Source organism: Saccopteryx bilineata, chromosome 12 (genome assembly GCF_036850765.1).
Source record: "Saccopteryx bilineata isolate mSacBil1 chromosome 12, mSacBil1_pri_phased_curated, whole genome shotgun sequence".
NCBI classification, from domain to species: Eukaryota; Metazoa; Chordata; class Mammalia; order Chiroptera; family Emballonuridae; genus Saccopteryx; species Saccopteryx bilineata.
Window position 1 is genome coordinate 8826714 of NC_089501.1, and position 20613 is coordinate 8847326.

Here is a 20613-nt window from a genome sequence, read left to right on the forward strand (position 1 = left end):
CCCACTCGGTTCCACTGTCCCTCTTCCCTTCCTCACATAGCAGTCGGGACTCCGACTTGATCCACTGCTACAGAAGCAAGGTTTCTCTCTTTATTTGGAAGAGATACACGTAGGTACCAATATTTTTTTGGCTCAGGCCCTCACGGCCTTAGTTTCAAGCCATGAGCGGGCAGAATGGGATGGGGTGGAGAGATTCAGGGAAACTTTCCCTCTAACACAGGAGTCCCCAAACTGCGGCCCCCGGAGGCCATTTATCCGGCCCCCGCCACACTTCCGGAAGGGGCACCTCTTTCATTGGTGGTCAGTGAGAGGAGCACATTGATCATCTCATTAACTAAAAGCAGGCTCATAGTTACCATTGAAATACTGGTCAGTTTGTTGATTTAAATTTACTTGTTCTTTATTTTAAATATTGTATTTGTTCCCGTTTTGTTTTTTTACTTTAAAATAAGATATGTGCAGTGTGCATAGGGATTTGTTCATAGTTTTTTTTATAGTCTGGCCCTCCAACAGTCTGAGGGACAGTGAACTGGCCCCCTGTGTAAAAAGTTTGGGGACCCCTGCTCTAACATATCTTGGGGAATTTCCCCAGACTCCATGCTGTATTCCAGCCTTCCTGCAGCAGCATGCCTTCTAATGGGAGATATGATCACCTTTGTCTTATAGAAGGGCACAGGAAATGCTCTGCCTGGGGCCTCAAGGGTGGGGTGAGAGTCTGGGGGGAGTATGGGGGTTTTCTCTAATTTTGGCTGTTCCTCCTTCTCTCCATTCCTAGGGAGACTATCTCACTCCTTCGCAGTCAGTGCAGCCCCTTAACTATGGGAAGAGCGCAACTGTGGATTAGAGATAGGGGCTCAGCATGCTCGGGGTTACTAGACCATGACAGTCTCAGTTAATCAGTCTGGCCTTTCTCTGCGTCAGTGTGGGAATAGATGAACTAGAATCTGTCTCTTGTCTGCTACAAACATCAATAAACTCTGATATCTTTTTTTTTTTTTTTGCATTTTTCCGAAGGTGGAAACGGGGAGGCAGTCAGACAGACTCCCGCATGCCCACCAGGGGGCGATGCTCTGCCCCTCTGGGGCTTCATTCTGCCGAGACCAGAGCCACTCTAGCGCCTGAGGCAGAGGCCACAGAGCCATCCTCAGCTCCTGGGCCATCTTTGCTCCAATGGAGCCTTGTTGTGGGAGGGGAAGAGAGAGACAGAGAGGAAGGAGTGGAGGAGGGATGGAGAAGCAGATGGGTGCTTCTTTTGTGTGCCCTGGCGGGGAATCGAACCCAGGACTCCTGCACACCAGGCTGACGCTCTACCACTGAGCCAACCGGCCAGGGCCAAACTCTGATATCTTTATATACAGCAACCAAATATTATAAGTCCTCTATGGATATATGCTCTGAATATTAATGATAATAAAAAAGAATAGTTATAATTTAAACTAATTCATTACCATATAACACAGAGATTTAGTTTATTATCCCAAAAAGGCTATGTGTGTGGGGATTCTTACCAAACCTTATTAGACTCTGACTTTACCAATATAATTTATTTGTTTGAGCGTCTATTGGTTGCAATCCAACTGGTGGTACCAATTTCAACTCAGCAAGATTCTTTTGCTTCAGATAACAACCAAACTAGTTAAGTTACTTAATAAAAAGAGGGTAATATGTTACAAGGGATATGAGAGTATCTTAAGAACACAATCCAAGAAAAGATAGTTTAGTGGTGTATGCCGTAGTCACGGCCATCACAGCTGCCAAGCACATGTAGGTTTGCATTAGATTCAGATAGCCGGTAATGAAACAATGGAGCCCAAAACTGGTGGGCCATCTTTTATTCTAGCCTTGCAACCGGGGCGCAAGTAAATACACACAGTGGGCAAACTCTTCCCTTTCCATTCAGGGCTCCCAAAGCCACTGACTTTCTCCCAGTTTTCCTAGAATCAAAGGCTCCACTAGCTCAGTCACCTCTGTTTCCCATCTCCTTTTCTCTGCACAAACTCTGCACAAACCAGCTTCTCCTTCAGTACCCCGCCATCTTGCCTGCCTCTCCTGCAACAACGTGGCCTCTGCAAAAATGGCCTCCTAGCTCCTCCTTCTTCTTCCTTCTTAAAGCTTTAGGTGTGAAACCCCTCCTCCAGCAAGCATTAGCATAACCAAGACCCTTCTCAAGCAGGAAGGTAATTAGCTGTTATCACCTGACAGCATCATCACATGGACAGCAGCCATTTTTAACAATAAAAGTGAGCAAAATCAAATAACACAAATTTTACAAACTTATTTGCCCAACAAGTGGGGTCCTATCAGGGGCAAGAATTGGAAATTTGCCCTGGCCGGTTGGCTCAGCGGTAGAGCGTCGGCCTAGCGTGCGGAGGACCCGGGCTCGATTCCCGGCCAGGGCACACAGGAGAAGCGCCCATTTGCTTCTCCACCCCTCCGCCGCGCTTTCCTCTCTGTCTCTCTCGTCCCCTCCCGCAGCCAAGGCTCCATTGGAGCAAAGATGGCCCGGGCGCTGGGGATGGCTCTGTGGCCTCTGCCCCAGGCGCTAGAGTGGCTCTGGTCGCAACATGGCGACGCCCAGGATGGGCAGAGCATCGCCCCCTGGTGGGCAGAGCGTCGCCCCTGGTGGGCGTGCCGGGTGGATCCCGGTCGGGCGCATGCGGGAGTCTGTCTGACTGTCTCTCCCTGTTTCCAGCTTCAGAAAAATGGAAAAAAAAAAAAAAAAGGAACAGAATGCTCTGGCTTATGTAAAAATGGCTGCTATTCTGCACTCTTTGCTGAAAAAAAAAAAAAAAAAAAAAAAAAAAAAAAAAAAAAAAAGAATTGGAAATTGGAAAGCTAGAAAGAATCAGGGTACTCCTTTTCTGGACATTATCATTTTTCTTTCTTTGCTGGACAGCTTTCTGCCTTTTTCTTTTTCTAGTTAAAGACATTTTTCTTTTCCTGTGCATGATTAACATGGAGCTCTTAGGTTTACATGTTCTCTATTCAATGACCATCCCAGACTAGTCTCTCTGGGTTCTGAGTCTCCAAGAGGAGAACATGATGGTCCAGCTTAGCTGACACGATCTACCCTGGTCCAATCATCTATACCTAAATACTGGGAATCCCTGGTACATAGAAAATCAATTCTCAGAAAAGGGAGTAGCTGGCCAGATACCCCAAGAACAATGGCTATTACAATGTATAGAATATTTATTTATTTTCACATTAAATCACCAATGAGAAGATATTTTTCCAAGAAAATTTGAAAACATAAAAATTACAAATAATTTTCAGGCTGGAACATAGCTGGTAAGACAGGTACCCTTATATACTCATGAGGAAGTACAAAATCACTTTTATCTTTTTGGAAAGTAATTTGCTTGGACCCAGTAATTCTGTCTCTAGGAATATATCCTAAAAACGGATTCAGCAAAATGATCAAAGATTAATGTACAGTGTGTCTGTAAAGTCATGGTGCACTTTTGACTGGTCACAGGAAAGCAACAAAAGATGATAGAAATGTGAAATCTGCACCAAATAAAAGGAAAACCCTCCCAGTTTCTGTAGGATGATGTGGCAGCATGTGCGCATGCGCAGATGATGATGTAACACCGTGTATACAACGGAGCAGCCCACAGCCATGCCAGTTGAGATGTGGATGGTACAGAGGAAAGTTCAGTGTGTTCTGTGGCTTGCTAAATTTGAATCTGTGACCAAAGTGCAACGTGAATATCGGCGTGTTTATAATGAAGCGCCACCACATAGGAATAACATTTCTCGGTGGGATAAGCAGTTGAAGGAAACCGGCAGTTTGGTGAAGAAACCCCGTTCTGGTAGGCCATCAGTCAGTGACGAGTCTGTAAAGGCTCTACGGGATAGCTACCTAAGGAGCCCTAAAAAATCTGTGTATGAGCCCACATCGAACTGCACTGAATAGGTATGAAACTGGGAGAGTTTTCCGTTATTTGATGCAGATTTCACATTTCTATTGTCTTTTGCTGCTTTCCTGTGACCGGTCGAAAGTGCATCATGACTTTATGGATACACTGTACTATGATCTTTAACCATAAAAGAAAGAAAACTGGAAACAACTGAAAGTCTATTAGTGGTTAAATCAATTATCATAAATGCATTAAATGCAATATTAAGAAGTTATTGTGAAAATAAATTATCATAGCCCAAATTGCTATAATTCAGCCTTGATAATAATTTAAACCAGAGGCCACAATTTCTTCTTGGTAGCTATTTAAGAAATTATTGATATAGGGTAAATAAATCTAAGAGAAGATTAGCAAACACTGCCATTCTGATTACCAATAAATAAATAAGTGAAATCTATAGTGATTCTATATCTTCTTACAAAGTTGAGTTTCTAAGACTTTTTATCATAAAGACTAAGATGTTCTTATAATATTGGAATGTTTGCGTTAATAGTTCCAAGAGCTATTGATTGTAACCTTGAGACTATGAGTTTGTTTAGGAAACAACATTTGATAGATGGCTTCATACAGAAAACTGTTTTCATTTAAAGAGATAAACTGTGTTTGCTTTAGAAAGTTGATCTTTCTCATCAGCCTGTGATATTAACCTGCTGTCTATGATCTACCGACCAGAGATCTAGTCCCAGCTAAACAATTCTCAGGATAAACCTTTTAGCATCCATATATAAAGGTGACAGTAAGATACTATCAGAATTTAATAGTTTCCTCTAAAAATCCTTCAGGGTGTCCTCCAGCAAAATCCTTCATAAATATCAATAAAATTATTTCTCTGTCTGAATCACTTTTAGAAAAAATCTTCCATGTGAAATTCAGGAATGAATCTTGAATAACTTGTACGATTTGATTATAATGAACAAAATTATTAACTTTGATAAAGAAATCATGTGTGAACAAAGGTAAGTTTCATGGGCATTTTAAAAGTGTTCTATATAAGCTGTCCTATGTGGGTAGTGAAAAACCAAGATACAATGGGCAGTGAAGAGCCATCATAAGAAAGAGCTGGTGGGGATGCTTCCCTCTGTGAATGGTTCTAAAACCAGCCTCGGAAAGAAGTTAGTTCTCCCCTTGAAAAGATGCTCAGCCCCACTAGCATTCAAGAACAAGTACATTAAAACCACAATGAGATATTATAATTTGTCCATTAAATTGACTACATTATAAAAATTTGACCATATCTAGTATTAGCAGTTGTTAGCAGAGAGACAATAGGTTTTTTCAAATGCTGTTTGTGAGAGTGTAAACTAGTATAGCAAATGCTAAATTACACTAATCTAAGCAAACCCACTTTTAGGAATTGACAGCCAGAAACACTCATGAGACTTTATAGAAATTTAACAGCTCAAGTGTACTGAATGGTTACTCTACGCCAAGTGCTGTGCAAGAACATTTAATGCATTAACTAATTTAATCCTTTTAACAACTCTACAATCAGATAGTTAAATGTTTATTGAACACCTACTATGTGCATTGCTCTAGACCCTCAGGATAATCCATGAACAGAACAAAGGAGCTTGCATTCTAGCAGAGAAGACAGACAATAAATAATAAAATAAAGTATATAATCAATTAAAATGTGACAAGTTCTATGGAAAAACGAAGAATTAGAAAAAGGCAAGAAGGCCCTGGCTTTTTGGCTCAGCAATAGAGTGTTGGCTCGCTGTGTAGATGTCCTGGGTTTGATTCCCAGTCAGGGCACACAGGAGAAGCGATCATCTGCTTCTCCAACCCTCCCCCTCTCCCTTCTCTCTCTCTTTACCTCCCACAGCTATGGCTCAGTTGGAGCATGTTTCCCCCCCAACTCCCCATGTTGAGGCACTAAAAATAGGTTGGTTGCTTAGCAACGGAGCAATGGCTCCAGATGGGCAGAGCATTGCCCCAGATGGGCAGGGGCTTGCCAGGTGGATCCAGGTTGGGGCACATGTGGGAATCTGTCTCTCTGTCTCCCCACTTCTCACTTAGGAAAAAAAGAAAAGAAGAGGCAAGGAAATCAGTAGTACTGTGGAAGGCAGGAGGAAGGCTGTGGTATAGAGTAAGGGGTTAAAGCAGGCCTCATGGAGCAGATGGGGAGTTGAGCAATCCTAGAAGGAGGAAAAGGCATTGTGCAGATGTGGGGAAAGAGTGGTCTAGGAAGAAGGAAGGCTCAAGTGAAGGCCTCAAGGTTGGAGTGCACATGGTCCTCCTAGGAAGAGCCAGAAAATCAGTGCGGGGAGAAGAGCGAGTGAGGGAAAGGGGCCTGGCTAATATAAGGCCTCTTATGACATTGTAGAAACTTGGGCTTTTATTCTGAGTGCAGATGGGGTCCACTTTGAGTAGAAGGGTGACATCATATGACTTATATAATATTTCTAAGGATCTGGCTGCTGCATTGAAGAGAGACTGTTGGGAAACCAGAAAGAAGCAGGGAGGCCTGTTAAGAGGCTACGGTGATAATTCAGATGGGAGACGATGGTGGCTTGGGTCAGGGTGGGAACATGAGAACCTGAACACAGTGTAAAACTGGGACCAGGAAGGGGTGGGTAGTAGGTGAGAAAGATTAAACTAAAAGAATGAGAAAGAACAATAGTTAGAGAATGCAATCTAAGAACTCAGGATTTTTGATGATGGAGCAGCTCTAGTTGATGCCACAGATCAACTGTACATGTGAGTTATTTAAGTGGAGATCAAGAAAAGAAGGGGAAACAAATATAACAAAAGCCTGAGATTGTTACACAAAATCAAGCGATACTAGAGAATAATAGTATCAATAATATGATATATATAGATTGTTAAATATGGAGCAATTTAAACCCTGCTATTGATTGAAAAGTAGTTGGAAGTTTGAGTAAAAGATGATTCAAACTGTTTTCTTAGGAACAAGAATTGATGCAACAGAGCTGGCAAATTGGACTATATGTTACTATAAGAATCTTTCATGCATACAGTTGCAAATTAGAGTAAATTCTACAAAGTGTCAGTGTCTAAGGTTGTGTGAGTGGAATACAAGGACAATTGGGAACCTGGCATAGCGTTATTTTACCTTTTTCTTCTGACTTGTTTTAGGCTTTGAGGAATTTTTTCCTTTTTTGTGAAGGAGTAGCAACGGTGAAGATTCAATGGGACACTCATAAAGGGAAGTGTGGACCTTCTCAGAATACCGTTGGAAATCTTCAACCTCCACGTCTCTGTCCAACCTATGTTTGTAATGAAGGGGAGAAAAGCCTTAAATATTGTTCAGAATTACATGATGAAAACTATGGAAGTCAGAGGCTTCAGCAATTAAAAATTTTTTTTGTGTGTGTGTGTGTGTGTGTGTGTTTGTGATGGGACTTTATCCATCAATCACCATCTTAATCAGAATCCTTCAATGATAATTTAACCAGTTAATTAATAACTTTGTGCCTGGTACCAGCACATTCTGACAGATGAACGGCTTTTCCCTCACCACACTCTGGGTGATTGGGGCCACCTCTGTACTACTTAACCTGCATGAAGTTCCTGCTTTGTTCTTTGTTAAGGACCTAAATTAATGGCTTGCATTAAAGTCATGCATTAAACTATCATTTTCTTAAATCTCTAACAGGAATTTGGGTATTTTGCTCTGTTATATCATTAATAAAAGTACAGAAATAATCACATCTAAAATTTATAGCTTGTGGTATGTCAGGTGCTTTATGCATATTATGTCATTTAATCCTCATAATAAGCCTACCAGGCAGACACTATCATTACCTGCAGTTTGCAGGTAAAGAAACAAAGGCTTGCCTGACCAGGTGGTGGCACAGTGGATGGAGCGTTGGCCTGTGATGCTGAAAACCCAGGTACAAAACCTAGAGGTCACCGGCTTGAGCGTGGGCTCATCTGGCTTGAGTCCAGGGCTCACCAGCTTGGTGCGGTGTTGCTGGCTTAAGCGTGGGATCATAGATATGACCCCATGATCGCTGGCTTGAGCGCAAAGGTCAGTGGCTTAAAGCCCAAGGTCACTGGCTTGAGCCCAAGGTTGCTGGCTTGAGCAAGGGGTCATTGGCTCCGCTGTAGACACCCGGTCAAGGCACATATGAGAAAGCAATCAATGAACAACAAAGGTGTTGCAACAAAGAATTACATGATGAAAACTATGGAAGTCAGTTTTGATGTTTCTTATCTCTCTCCCTTTCTGTCGGTCTTTCCCCATCTGTTCCTGTCTGTCTGTCTCTCTTGCTAAAAAAAAAGAATGAAAAAAGAAAGAAAGAAACAAGGGCTTATTTCACAAGGTCATACAGAAATTGAAAGGCAAGAAAATCTAATTACAAACCCAAGTCTGTCAGCTGCTCAAGCACTTGCAAGCTTCTAAGTATTACCTTAATGCTTCTGACAAATTTCATAGTTCTGTTTAAATAATGTAAGTATTTTTATTACTGAATTGATCTTCTTTATCAATCATGCAGATTTATAAAGAATAAAAATATTATACCTGGTAAAGTAGGCATTACTTATACAGCCAGTAAAGTTAGCATACTGGGGACTGATGGGTGAGCCACCAAAGTAAAACTTCTTTTCATCTGCTTGCGTGCGCTCTGCTTTCCCTTTGGTGGGGTTCTTATTCCCAAGTCGGCTCTTATCGACTACGAGTTCATATCTGCAGAGGAAAAAACTGCTTTATACACCACGCGGCTAACGTTCTACCGTGAGTCCTATGCCAGGTTGCAGGTTTCCTCATGGAATTGAAATGGGACATCTGGTTAATAGAAAGGCAATAATTTTCTAGTCTCTTTCCAAGACCTAAGACAGGGGTCAGGAACCTTTTTGGCTGAGAGAGCCATGAACGCCACATATTTTAAAATGTAATTCCGTGAGAGCCATACAGCGACCCGTGTACGTTAAGCATTATCCAATAAAAATTTGGTGTTGTCCTGGAGGACAGCTGTGATTGGCTCCAGCCACCTGCAACCATGAACATGAGTGGTAGGAAATAAATGGATTGTAATACATGAGAATGTTTTATAATTTTAACGTTATTATTATTTTTATTAAATATTTGTCTGCGAGCCAGATGCAGCCATCAAAAGAGCCACATCTGGCTTGCGAGCCATAGGTTCCCAACCCCTGACTTAAGACATGATTGACTATTTCTGTACACAGAAAAGACCCTCCAAAACATGACTGAGATTTAAACCCATAAGTTAAGATGACTAATCATCAACATTTTTTTTTTCTTTTTGGTGGAACAAAACAGAATATATCTCATGGTGATCATTTCAACATGTTTATGGGAGATCATTTTCACTGTTAAGCACATTGAATGGTTTTGATCCTGATTGGAAATGGACTCCAGAAAAGGCCTGTTAATGTTTTCCTGTGAAGGTAGGGCTCCATGCAAGTGGACATAGGATAGGAACAATCTACAACAGAGCTGCATGTCATATCCTAGAAAGCTTTCTTATTATGGGAAAGAAATTCAGTATTACATATTTTACAGATAAAATTAGAGATTTTAAAATGTGGCCACACATGTAGCATTCTCAATCGCCAAATTGAAAACTAAATGCCACCAATATATGCTGAGTTCTTTCTATGTGCAAAACACTGTCCTCCAGTGAGTAAGTACTATGTTTAGGCACTTTCCTCGAGGCGATTATAGCCTATGGTTTTATTGGGGGGAGGGGGGATCTTTGTATTACATCCCTGTTCACTAATTTTATGGGGACTTATTTTGCACGTCTTACAAATTAAGAGCAATTTTTTTAAAAAGGAGGTAAGTAGCTCCTTTCAACATTAAAAAAAAAAAACACACTAGAAAAGTAATAGCATAGCCTGTTATTCATAGCGGTCAATTCCCAGAATCATGCCCCAAAGATAAAGCCATCTGGTGGAAGACACATGTGGTGAGGAGCCGTACCTTGTGGGTGAGACAGAGGTGATGACGAAGTGGGACAGTCCGTCATTGTACTGCTTATCTGAGGCCTGCACCTTGGTTCCTTTCACGCTCATGGTCACAGTGCCATTATCCAAGGAAACGGAGAACACGTCTGACTGCAATGCAAGTGCGGGGCGTAAGCAGGGAGCCAGGTATCAGAAAGATGAACATGCTTCCAACCTTTCCTTAATGCTATTGCTAAAGGAACACCCAGTGTGAAGGAAGTGTGCTTGTGAAATACTTTTATGAATAACAACAAAAACAAAATACTTGATTGCTTATATTGGCATTGCCTATCAAATTAGACATGTTTCTGTGGGGGAAAAATCTACTATATTATAGAATTGAAAATTTCTGGTGATTTCATTGTGCTGAAAGTTGTCCTAATGCCAATTACTTTCCAAACTCAGGCTTTTCTATTCCATCATGTCCTACTTTTAATCCCTGTAGATAAGGCAATATTTGAACCTCCTTGGGGATGTGGCTAGATGACCAAGCAAAAGTTAATTCGCTCAGGTAATCTGAGGCAGGTTAGGTGACAGAGTTTCTACAAAGTGCTTTGGGTCAATTTTCACAGATGTTACTGATTTAAATTAAGTTCAATATAAATGTGATAGATACAAATAATAAGTATGACAAGTGAAAGGTGTTGTAATTTATATTATGACCTAGTCCATCAGTGTATCTATTGGTGATGACCTTTGCCGAGATAAATCAGTTGAATCTTAGGGTCACTACACTTCTACAGATCTTATTTTATTTTTGAAATAATATATCTTTAAGCTGAGCTTATGTATTCTTCAGCAAATGCAATGAGAGAGAAGTTATCTTCTTTTTACTATTTTATAAATTATATCATACTTATTTCTTCTTTTTTTTTTAATTCAGTGAGAGGAGGGGAGGCAGAGAGAGACTCCTGCATTGTGCCCTGACTGGGATCCACCCAGCAAGCCCAGTAGGAGGCAATGATCTGCCCATCTGCAGCCCTTGCTCCATTGTAACCGGAGCCATTTTTTTTTTTAGTGCCTGAGGTGGAGGCCATAGAGCCATACTCAGCAGCTGGGGCCAACTCACTCCAATCAAGCCGTGGCTGCAGGAGGGGAAGAGAGAAAGAGGGAGAGAAAGAGAGAGAGAAGTGAGAGGGGGAGGGGTGGAGAAGCAGATGGGTGCTTCTCCTGTGTGCCCTGACTGGGAAATGAACCCTGGACTTCCAGACACCAGACCGATGCTCTACCACTGAGCCAACTGGCCAGGGCCACACTTGTTTGTTCTTAACATTCAGTGGTTCTTAACATTTTTTGTGCCATGGACCGCTTTGGCAGTTTGGTGATAGATACATATGGACCCATTCATAAAATAATGTTTTAATATGCAGAAAACAAAATTTTTAGAAACACAAAAGAAACCAATCACATTGAAATACAGTTTCAAAATATTAAAACAATAAATTTGTGATATAGTAGTACATGTACTTCTTATTAAGGCATTACATAATAATATCTAGAAGCAGATCTAATAAGTACTGTAATTTAGAACTAGCAATGAGCAAAAATAATATTTTGAGGTATCTGTGACAACTTAAATGTAAAATGAAAAAGTTATAGGTACTGCTAATATTATTGTAATTTGTTGCCAGCATTCACAATGGAAGAAAATGCTAAATTTTAGTTGGAAAAATTAAAGATGTAATTTTTCCCCATGAAGTCTACAGACCTTATAAATTCTTTTCATGAACCCCCAAGGAGTGGGTCTATGAATCCCAGATTAAGAACCCCTGATGTACTATATCTAATACTTTATAAAGTACCTAAAATAAGGCATTCTCTGTGTATATATATGTGAATCAAAGTGAATCTGAATAAAAAATAATCACTGTTAACATGCTTAAAAGTATTTTTAATAGACAAAACAATCATCACAAAGAAGTTTCCTCAGCGAAAAACAAGTACTTACCCCTGAAGCGTGATAGAATAGTAACCCATTTGGTTGTAACGTTTGGAAATTGAAACCTCCTTCGAAGCCATCAAAGAAAGCTATTTTCTGAGTTGAAGCAATGAAACTCTGTCCATTGAAATATGCTCTGCGAGATATCTGTGTGCCAAAAAAGTGAATTTAGTGTTTGTAATAATTATCAAATGTTTAAAAAGTGAACTTCTCACATATCAATGATCTTGTTTGCTGGTTTCTTATTAGTAGTTTTTTAAACTTCTAGTTTATACTGGAATTCAGGCATATTCACCTTCCTTCTGTGTGTCTCTAACAGATGGGTTTCAACTTATTCACTTCCTCTACCCTGAGTGAGTAATGGTGCTCACACAGCCCCTCTGGGTTTTGCAAGTCCCACCCATGGAAAACTGAGGAAACTGGACAAGTCACATTGGAACCTCACAATCTTTCCTGACCTAATGATTCTTTCTGCTGGTGGTGGAAAAGAGCCCAAGGTGGACCTAGAATTACAAAGAAGCTCAAAAGAGCTATACAGCTTTTGAGAGTGATAAGTTCTGTATTTATTTATTATTATAAAGCTTTTGATTGGTACTTACAAGAGAGTCTTCTGGGCATCCATAACCTACTCCCAGGGTTTCTGTCTGCTCTAATAAATTGAAATCCTTCTTTTGGAACTGGAAACCCTTCATGCATCCTCTGAAGTTGATATCTAGGGGAAGGTATGCTCGTAGAGTCCTGGAAAAGAAAAGTAATCTTCACTGGTATAGCCATGATGATGATGCTACTCTACATAAGTAGGCTATGTGACTTAATTTTATTTATAATCACTTATAGCTGACTTTTTTAAGGTAAAAAATGGTCAATTCTTGACAATTTTACATGGTGTAGGCTATAAAAGTAAACTAAGAAATCTTAATTTCTTATGTCACAACTCTAAGTTAAGAAGAAAACCCAGTTATCAGTCTTCCACTAATCCACTTGTGTCATAAATTTATCTTCTTGGCTTTATTTGCAACACATACACTGTAATCAAGTAAGGCTAGTATGACTTCTGGGTCTTGGGATCATTAGGAAAGTAAGAAATCCTTTATCTTGAAGATCAGGGATGGCATTTTTCTCATTACTGTAATCCTAGTACCTATTATCATACCTAGTATATAGGAGTACCCAAGAACATGCTACTGGATATTGAATGAATATAAAATTAGTTTTGACCAGATTACAATGCCTTTAATGTATTTTAGATGAACACTAGCCAGACTAAGAAGTAACATTGCCTACATTGTGCTCTGACAATATCACACCGGGAGGGCCATACTGATGGACAGATTGGGGTACATGTAATGGCAGTGATGGTGGTTAAAGGTCCAACCTGGCATGGTTGAAGGACTGAAGAGGCTATTTAGTTTGAAAAGGAAGCTTGGGGAGCCTTTTAAAAATAGGAACCATTGTGACATGGAAGGGGGATGACACTAGTTATGATTCAAAATGAGGAAAAGCTATAAAGCTTTTAATAAAAATTTAAATAAAATTTTTAATAAAAATTTGAAGTAACTAAAATTGATATATATATATTTGCATTCAGAGGTAATTACAGATACATCACTACATTTATTCCAAGAGAGGTGTGAGAGCCAATGGAGTGGGGATCTGTATGGGATGAGAGAGTGAATTCTACCAGCATTTCTCAACCTTGGTTGCACAGTAGAATTACCTGATTGGGGAAGAGTTTTGTTTTGTTTGTTTGTTTTTAAATATTACATTGTGGCCTTATCTCAGAGCATTCAGAATTTCTGGAGAGTGGTCATGGCCAATGGCGTTTATAAAGCTCTCTAGGTTATTTCAGTGGGAACCAGGGTTAAGAACCACTGGGCTAGAATATCCAAAATCTATCTCTCACTCTTAAAAGTCTCTGATGCTATGGAATGATTGTAATAAGAGATAGCAAAAATTTAAATATATTTAGAATAATGTTTCACTATATGCAATTCACAACCCCTTATATAAACTTAAAAATTTTCCCTTAAAATTTTTACCAATATATGCTATTTGAGAATTCAAATAAGTTTAAATTAAGACTAAAACAAAAGTAAAGGGACATAATTAAACCTATAGATCATATGGAGTAGATACTAATTAAGGGGTCATGAGGACTGGCTGCAAAGAGCCCAAAGATGCATACATGTATGTGCGTGTGCCTGTGCACATGGGTAAAAGTAGCAGGTGAGGGATCCTAAAACTTTTTAATAGATCTATCCTGGGTGTTGAATACTCATCCCAGTACATTGTGAGGAACAAACAACCACTTAACAAAGATATTGACAAAAACCCAGAAGATTTACCTGGATTGTAAGATTTCTGGGGGAGCCCCTCCAATGTATATGTCTGTAAAAGGTATTTTCATCTTTTCATTGTCCATGCTCTTGACATGTCGTCTGTCAACTACCAAAATCATTTTCTTATCATTGTGGTAAATGATTGAGATCTAGGAGAAATAATATGTAGTAAGTCTTGATCACTGTTTAACAATCAACTTTTTGATAACTACAGTATATTTTAATTATTCTGGTTAAAACAGTTGAACTTCCATGTTCTTTTGCTTATTTGTTTACAAAATGGGAAATAAATTTTCCTTTCTCACTCGGACATGAAAATTCTTACTTATAAATTCATACTTCCAGGAGAAGGATTTCCATACAGAGAAGGAGCTAGACCGGGAAACATTTGTCATAAAACCAATTGATTTCTTTGGCCCCTTTGAGGAGATTTGGGAAAAAATTATAAACAGGTACCTTCTGGACTGTAGACTGAATATTACTGGTTTTATTTTTTGGTGATATAGTGAGAAGCCTTAATAAATCTGTGAAAATGTTAGTCAGAAAAATAGTTAAAATAATCTTTTATTGTAAACCATCCTCATGAAAGCTATGGACTTTTAACTGAAAAGAGAAATATATTCTCTTACTCTCCACAATTTGGTTCAATTTTAATGGTAATATGACTTAAACAAAAATTTTTTTTTCTGAAGTGAGAAGGGGGAGCGGGGGGCGGGGGGGAGGCACACAGACAGACTCCCGCATGTGCAGGACCAGGATCCACCAGGCATGCCCACCAGGGGGCGATGCTCGGCCCATCTGGGGCATTGCTCCACTGCAACCAGAGCCATTCTAGCACCTGAGCCAGAGGCCACAGAGCCATCCTCAGTGCCCGGGCCAACTTTGCTCCAATGGAGCCCTGACTGCAGGAGGGGAAGAGAGAGACAGAGAGGAAGGAGAGAGGGAGAGGTGGAGAAGCAGATGGGTGCTTCTCCTGTGTGCCCTGGCTGGGAATTGAACCTGGGACTTCCACACACCAGACTAATGCTTTACCGCTGAGTTAACCGGCCAGGGCCCAAAGGTAATATGACTTTTATAGATTTTATTAAATTGTAGATTTAAAGTAATTGTTAATAAAAATAGATGGTAATCAGTATACTGCACATCTGTTTCAAGACTAAAGAGCATTCTTTGTGATTTCTCTTTACAAGGGATCTGTGTTAGTATTTTCTAAGTTCTGGATATATGGTTTAAAAGGAGATTCTCTATTTACTTATATGTACTCTTTACATATAGTGAGGCTTTAAGGATAACTAAGCAAATAGCTGTATATCTACATGCTGGCATTTTCAACAAATGTGTAGAAAGATTCTACAGGAGTATCACTATAATCAAGATATTGAGCATTAACAGGAGCTTTTTGAGTAATGAAGCAACTAAAATAAATCTTTCAGTGACTCTTTTCTAGAAAGGTCAATATGACAAAAACATCTATTTTTTAAAGTAAATGTTATCCTGGAGTTAAGTAGCCGAGTGCCCTTTAGTTGGTCTTCAGATGTGAAGGTGTTTCGTTTAATTACTTTTTCACCTAACCTGGCTGAATATCTGATTAAATCAATAGATCTAAGTTCAAGCAAAGCCAAATCAAACAGAAAAACTATCCAAACTGCAATGATTTGTACCTCGTGATATTTTGCATCATTAATTTGAGCTCTCTTCACAGTGTCTTCAAGATGCACAGGGCCATTGCTAAATCCAAAGTCATAGAACACATGCAGATAACCATTGCGCATTTCCAGGCTGAAAAACATACTCTGCAAAGAGAAGGAAGTTATAAAATGTGAGCATCTGCTATTATACAAGTGTAGATTTAGCTGAATTTGGGAAATAACACTGTATTCCTTATTATTGAAATTTAAAATTATAACAATATCCTCATCAGCAGTTATGTTTCATATTAATATACCAAAATGTTAATATTTATATACAATTCAAAACAGCTATCCTCTATGGGTTTTTGTTTTGTTTGTTTTTTTGAGTGAGTGAGAGAGAGAGAGAGAGAGAGAAGGACAGATAGGGAAAAACAGATCCAAAAGGAGAGAGAAGAAAAGCATCAATTCTTTGTTGTGGCTCCTTAGTTGTTCATTGATTGCTTTCTCATATGTGCCTTGACTGAGGGACTTCAGAGACAGTGACCACTTGCTCAAGCCAGCAACCTTTGGGCTCAGGTCAGTGATCATGGGTCACATCTATGATCCCACACTCAAGGCAGTGACCCTAATGCTCAAGGTGGCAACGTAAGGGCTTTGAACTTGGGTCCTCTGTGTCCCAGGTTGACACTCTATCCACTGTGCCACTGCCTAGAAGGTCAGGTCTTCTATGGGCTTTTTATTTACTCTAAATAAATAAAATTTTATGTATAACTTAAGTCTTAAGACCTTTTAGAAATTTGGAAAACAGAGTATTATAGGCCATAAGTATTCAACTGCTTTTTCTTTAGGCAACTTTTGAAAGTTATAACAAGCCAATAGATGTGATTGTATTTCATTTTAAGAGGAACATTGATGATATTAAAAACTAATTTCAAGGTATGTCAAAAAGAATCTTGAAAACATCAGAAAATATGGGTGCTAAAAGGGGCTGTTTCTGTGTTATTTTGAAGTGCTGGGTTTCTGTAAAAATAAAATTATTATGCACTTGGACCAGATGATGTTTGAAAACCCCAATAATGCTATAACACTCAAGTAATTTACTGACCAGACTTGTTTGTTTCAGAAGACAGTTCATAGATACAAGAATTCAATGGATTTAAATAATAAGGTGCTATATGAAAGTCCTTATTTTATAAAAAGTAATCTTTTTTTTTTTTTTTTTCAGAAAGTGGTCTTCTGAGTGGAGTTTGTATACTACTGAGAATGTAGGAAACAATCCATCGGGGGATAGAAAGAAAATATTTCAACTTTTATTTATGCTCATTAAAAACACTAAAATAGCCCTGGCTGGATAGCTCAGTTGGTTAGAGTATCATCCCTATACACCAAGGTTGAAGGTTTGATTCTTAGTCAGGGCACATATGGATATCAATCAATGAATAAATAAATAAACTGTAATAACAAATCAATGTTTTTTAAAATCAATTCTAAAATAGAGAAAATAACTTTTTATTTTTAACACATGGATTGACACTGGGCCTTCGTTTTGTCCTTTGGATGGATTTTCATGGAATTCACACATTATATGAGCCCTTAAGAGTGAAGTTCCAGCCCTGGCTGGTGGCTCAGTGGATAGAGTGTAGGCCTGGCAAACAAACATCCTGGGTTCAATTCCTGGTCAGGGCACACAGAAGTGACCATCTGCTTCTCCTCCCTCACTCTCCCTCTTCTACCTCTCTATCCTTCCCACAGTCAGTGGCTGGATTGGTTCCAGTGTGGCTCCTGGCACTGAGGATAGCTCCACTGGAGCACAACAGCCTCAGGTGCTAAAAATAGCTCAGCACTTGAGGATCTACCCAAGATGGGATTGCTGGGTTGATTCCAGTAAGGGTGCATGAGGGAGTCTGACTCACTATCTCCCCTCCTGTCACCTAAAAAAAAAAAAGAAAACAAAAAGAGTGAAGTTCCACACTTGAAGGCTGATGGTAGCTCCTCACTTATTTCTTTGCTTTTAGCCTTTTGCAGTTTATTTCAGTGTGCTTAGTTACATGGATTTATAGGTGAGATAAATAATAGAATATTTACAATGATTTTCTATTGAGATGCAGCAAATCACCATATTTGGAGACTCATAGATGTTTGCAGATTACGTCTGGTGAATTATTAAAAATGCTGTCAGATTAGTTATACATTTCTCTTATAAAATTAATTATTCTAAATTTGTTAACTTTTCTTTGTGATGACAAATGTCTTTCAATAGTACAAAACCTACTAGCTATTTTTAAAAAAAATGCATACTTGATCTGTCATTTCAGGGTAGGTATATTATAACAATGGATGAGAAAGTAAATTTTTTTGGAGAGATGGTTTTAAAAATACATTTGGAAATTTTTTATTAAGTGAACTTGTTGATAAACACAATGAAAGTGTATTTCTTTTTTTTTCTAATAGCTGCTTTTCTTTTTTTATTTTTATTTTTTTACAGAGACAGAGAGAGAGTCAGAGAGAGGGATAGATAGGAACAGACAGACAGGAACGGAGAGAGATGAGAAGCATCAATCATCAGTTTTTCGTTGCGACACCTTAGTTGTTCATTGATTGCTTTCTCATATGTGCCTTGGCCATGAGCCTTCAGCAGACCGAGTAACCCCTTGCTTGAGCCAGTGACCTTGGGAACAAGCTGGTGAGCTTTTGCTCAAACCAGATGAGCCCACGCTCAAGCTGGCGACCTCGGGGTCTCGAACCTGGGTCCTCTGCATTCCAGTCCGATGCTCTATCCACTGCACCACCGCCTGGTCAAAAGCGTACTTCTTATAAAAACTCTCATAACTGCACTATTAAAATACTGCTAGAAAGGACTTTTTTTTTTTTTTTTTTTTTTTTTTTTTTACAGAGGCAGAGATAGACAGGGACAGACAGACAGGAACAGAGAGAGATGAGAAGCATCAATCATCAGTTTCTCGTTGCGCATTGCGACTTCTTAGTTGTTCATTGATTGCTTTCTCACATGTGCCTTGACCGTGGGCCTTCAGCAGACCGAGTAACCCCTTGCTGGAGCCAGCGACCTTGGGTCCAAGCTGGCGAGCTCTTTGCTCAAGCCAGATGAGCCCGCGCGCGACCTTGAAGTCTCGAACCTGGGTACTTCCGCATCCCAGTCCGACGCTCTATCCACTGCGCCACCGCCTGGTCAGGCTAGAAAGGACTTTTTAACCTGTTTAAAAATCTTTCAAATGAAGATTTCCAGTGTTCTTGAACTCTTTTTTTTAAGTGTACAAAATGACATAATAGCTGATTAGCTTGCAAGACTGATATCAGGAAAACTGGAAATGTACCAAATTTCAAAGATAAGTGTTGCAAATTTGTGAATGAAGTTGAAAAAGAGTATTATGATTTAGTAAGCAAAGCCAATGATACACTTCTGGCAGTTTTATTTTCATGAGGTATCTTGTCCAGTTATGACAGCCAATAAAATTTAATATTGAAATAAATCAAACTTAGAACAAGACTTTTGAATTATTCTATCAAAAAGAGGTTTTTTTTTTGTTTTTTTTTTGTTTGTTTTTGTTTTACAGAGACAGAGAGAGAGTCAGAGATAGGGACAGACAGACAGGAACGGAGAGATGAGAAGCATCAATCATCAGTTTTTCATAGCAACACCTTAGTTGTTCATTGATTGCTTTCTCATATGTGCCTTGACCGCGGGCCTTCAGCAGACCGAGTAACCCTTTGCTCAAGCCAGCGACCTTGGGTCAAGCTGTTGAGCTTTGCTTAAACCACATGAGCCTGCGCTCAAGCTGGCGACCTTGGGGTCTCGAACCTGGGTCCTCTGCATACCAGTCTGACACTCTATCCACTGCACCACCACCTGGTCAGGCTTTATCAAAAAAAGTTTAATGAGACTTTGAAAAATACTTAAGCATATTTAATTACATTGTTCTAACTCTGCTAATAACAATAATTTTTGTATCATTAACAGATAAAAAATTTGATTTCATATTTTAAAATAAAATTTATTTTTATTCAATATTATGTTTAAATTAATTTTCTTTTATTCTTAGTTTTGAATACTCTATGGCATATACATATCATTAATAAAGAAATGTATATATAAATATGCAAATATATGCAAACTTCTTTTTACTGATGATGGCACACAATTTAAAAAGTCAGTGTTAAATTTCTGTTGAGACACTGCTTTTCCTAGAGTTTGGTGCTGATTTCCCTATAAATTCTCTCTCTCTCTCTCTCTCTCTCTCTATATATATATATATGTATATATACATATATATTTAAAGTTTTATAAATTCTCTCAGTGTGTATATATATATATTTAAAGTTTTATTCCTCTACTTATTTATAAAGACTATAGTTTCCTTTTTTTTTCTTTGCGACAAGAGACAGAGAGAGACAGGGACAGATAGGGATAGACAAACAGGTAGGGAGAGAAGAAGCTTCAATTCTTCATGGCAGCACCTTAGTTGTTCATGGATTGCTTTCTCATGTGTGCCTTGACTGGCAGCTACAGCAGAGCAAGTGACCCCTTCCTCAAGCCAGTGACCTTGTACTCAAGCCAGTGACCTTGGGCTCAAGCTAGCAACCTTGGGCTTCAAGCCAGTGACCTTTGGGCTCAAGCCAGCAACCATGGGGTCATGTCTATTATCTCACACTCAAGCCAGCAACCCCATGCTCAAGCTGGTGCACCAGCTCAAGCTGGTGACCTCAGGGGCTCGAACTTGGGTCCTCTGCATCCCAGTCCAAGGCTCTATCCACTGTGTCACTGCCTGGACAGGCAAAACTCTCTCAGTATATTAAAGAGGTTGTATTTCATCTACATTCAAAAACGT

The 20613-nt window shown here is 39.3% G+C and overlaps 1 protein-coding gene across 6 annotated transcripts in view; it reads right to left on the reverse strand.

The window, feature by feature from the left end:
* LAMA4 (laminin subunit alpha 4) overlaps positions 1-20613 on the reverse strand; it is a 178350-nt gene that overhangs the window by 15429 nt on the left and 142308 nt on the right. For all 6 annotated transcript variants that reach the window (XM_066247939.1, XM_066247941.1, XM_066247940.1 and 3 more), the window contains 7 exons: positions 15800-15931; positions 14145-14287; positions 12399-12537; positions 11809-11946; positions 9838-9971; positions 8413-8577; positions 7000-7153 (listed from right to left, as the gene is read on the reverse strand). In XM_066247939.1, coding sequence (XP_066104036.1) covers positions 7000-7153; positions 8413-8577; positions 9838-9971; positions 11809-11946; positions 12399-12537; positions 14145-14287; positions 15800-15931 — 1005 coding nt within the window. The remainder of the gene's footprint in view (positions 1-6999; positions 7154-8412; positions 8578-9837; positions 9972-11808; positions 11947-12398; positions 12538-14144; positions 14288-15799; positions 15932-20613) is intronic.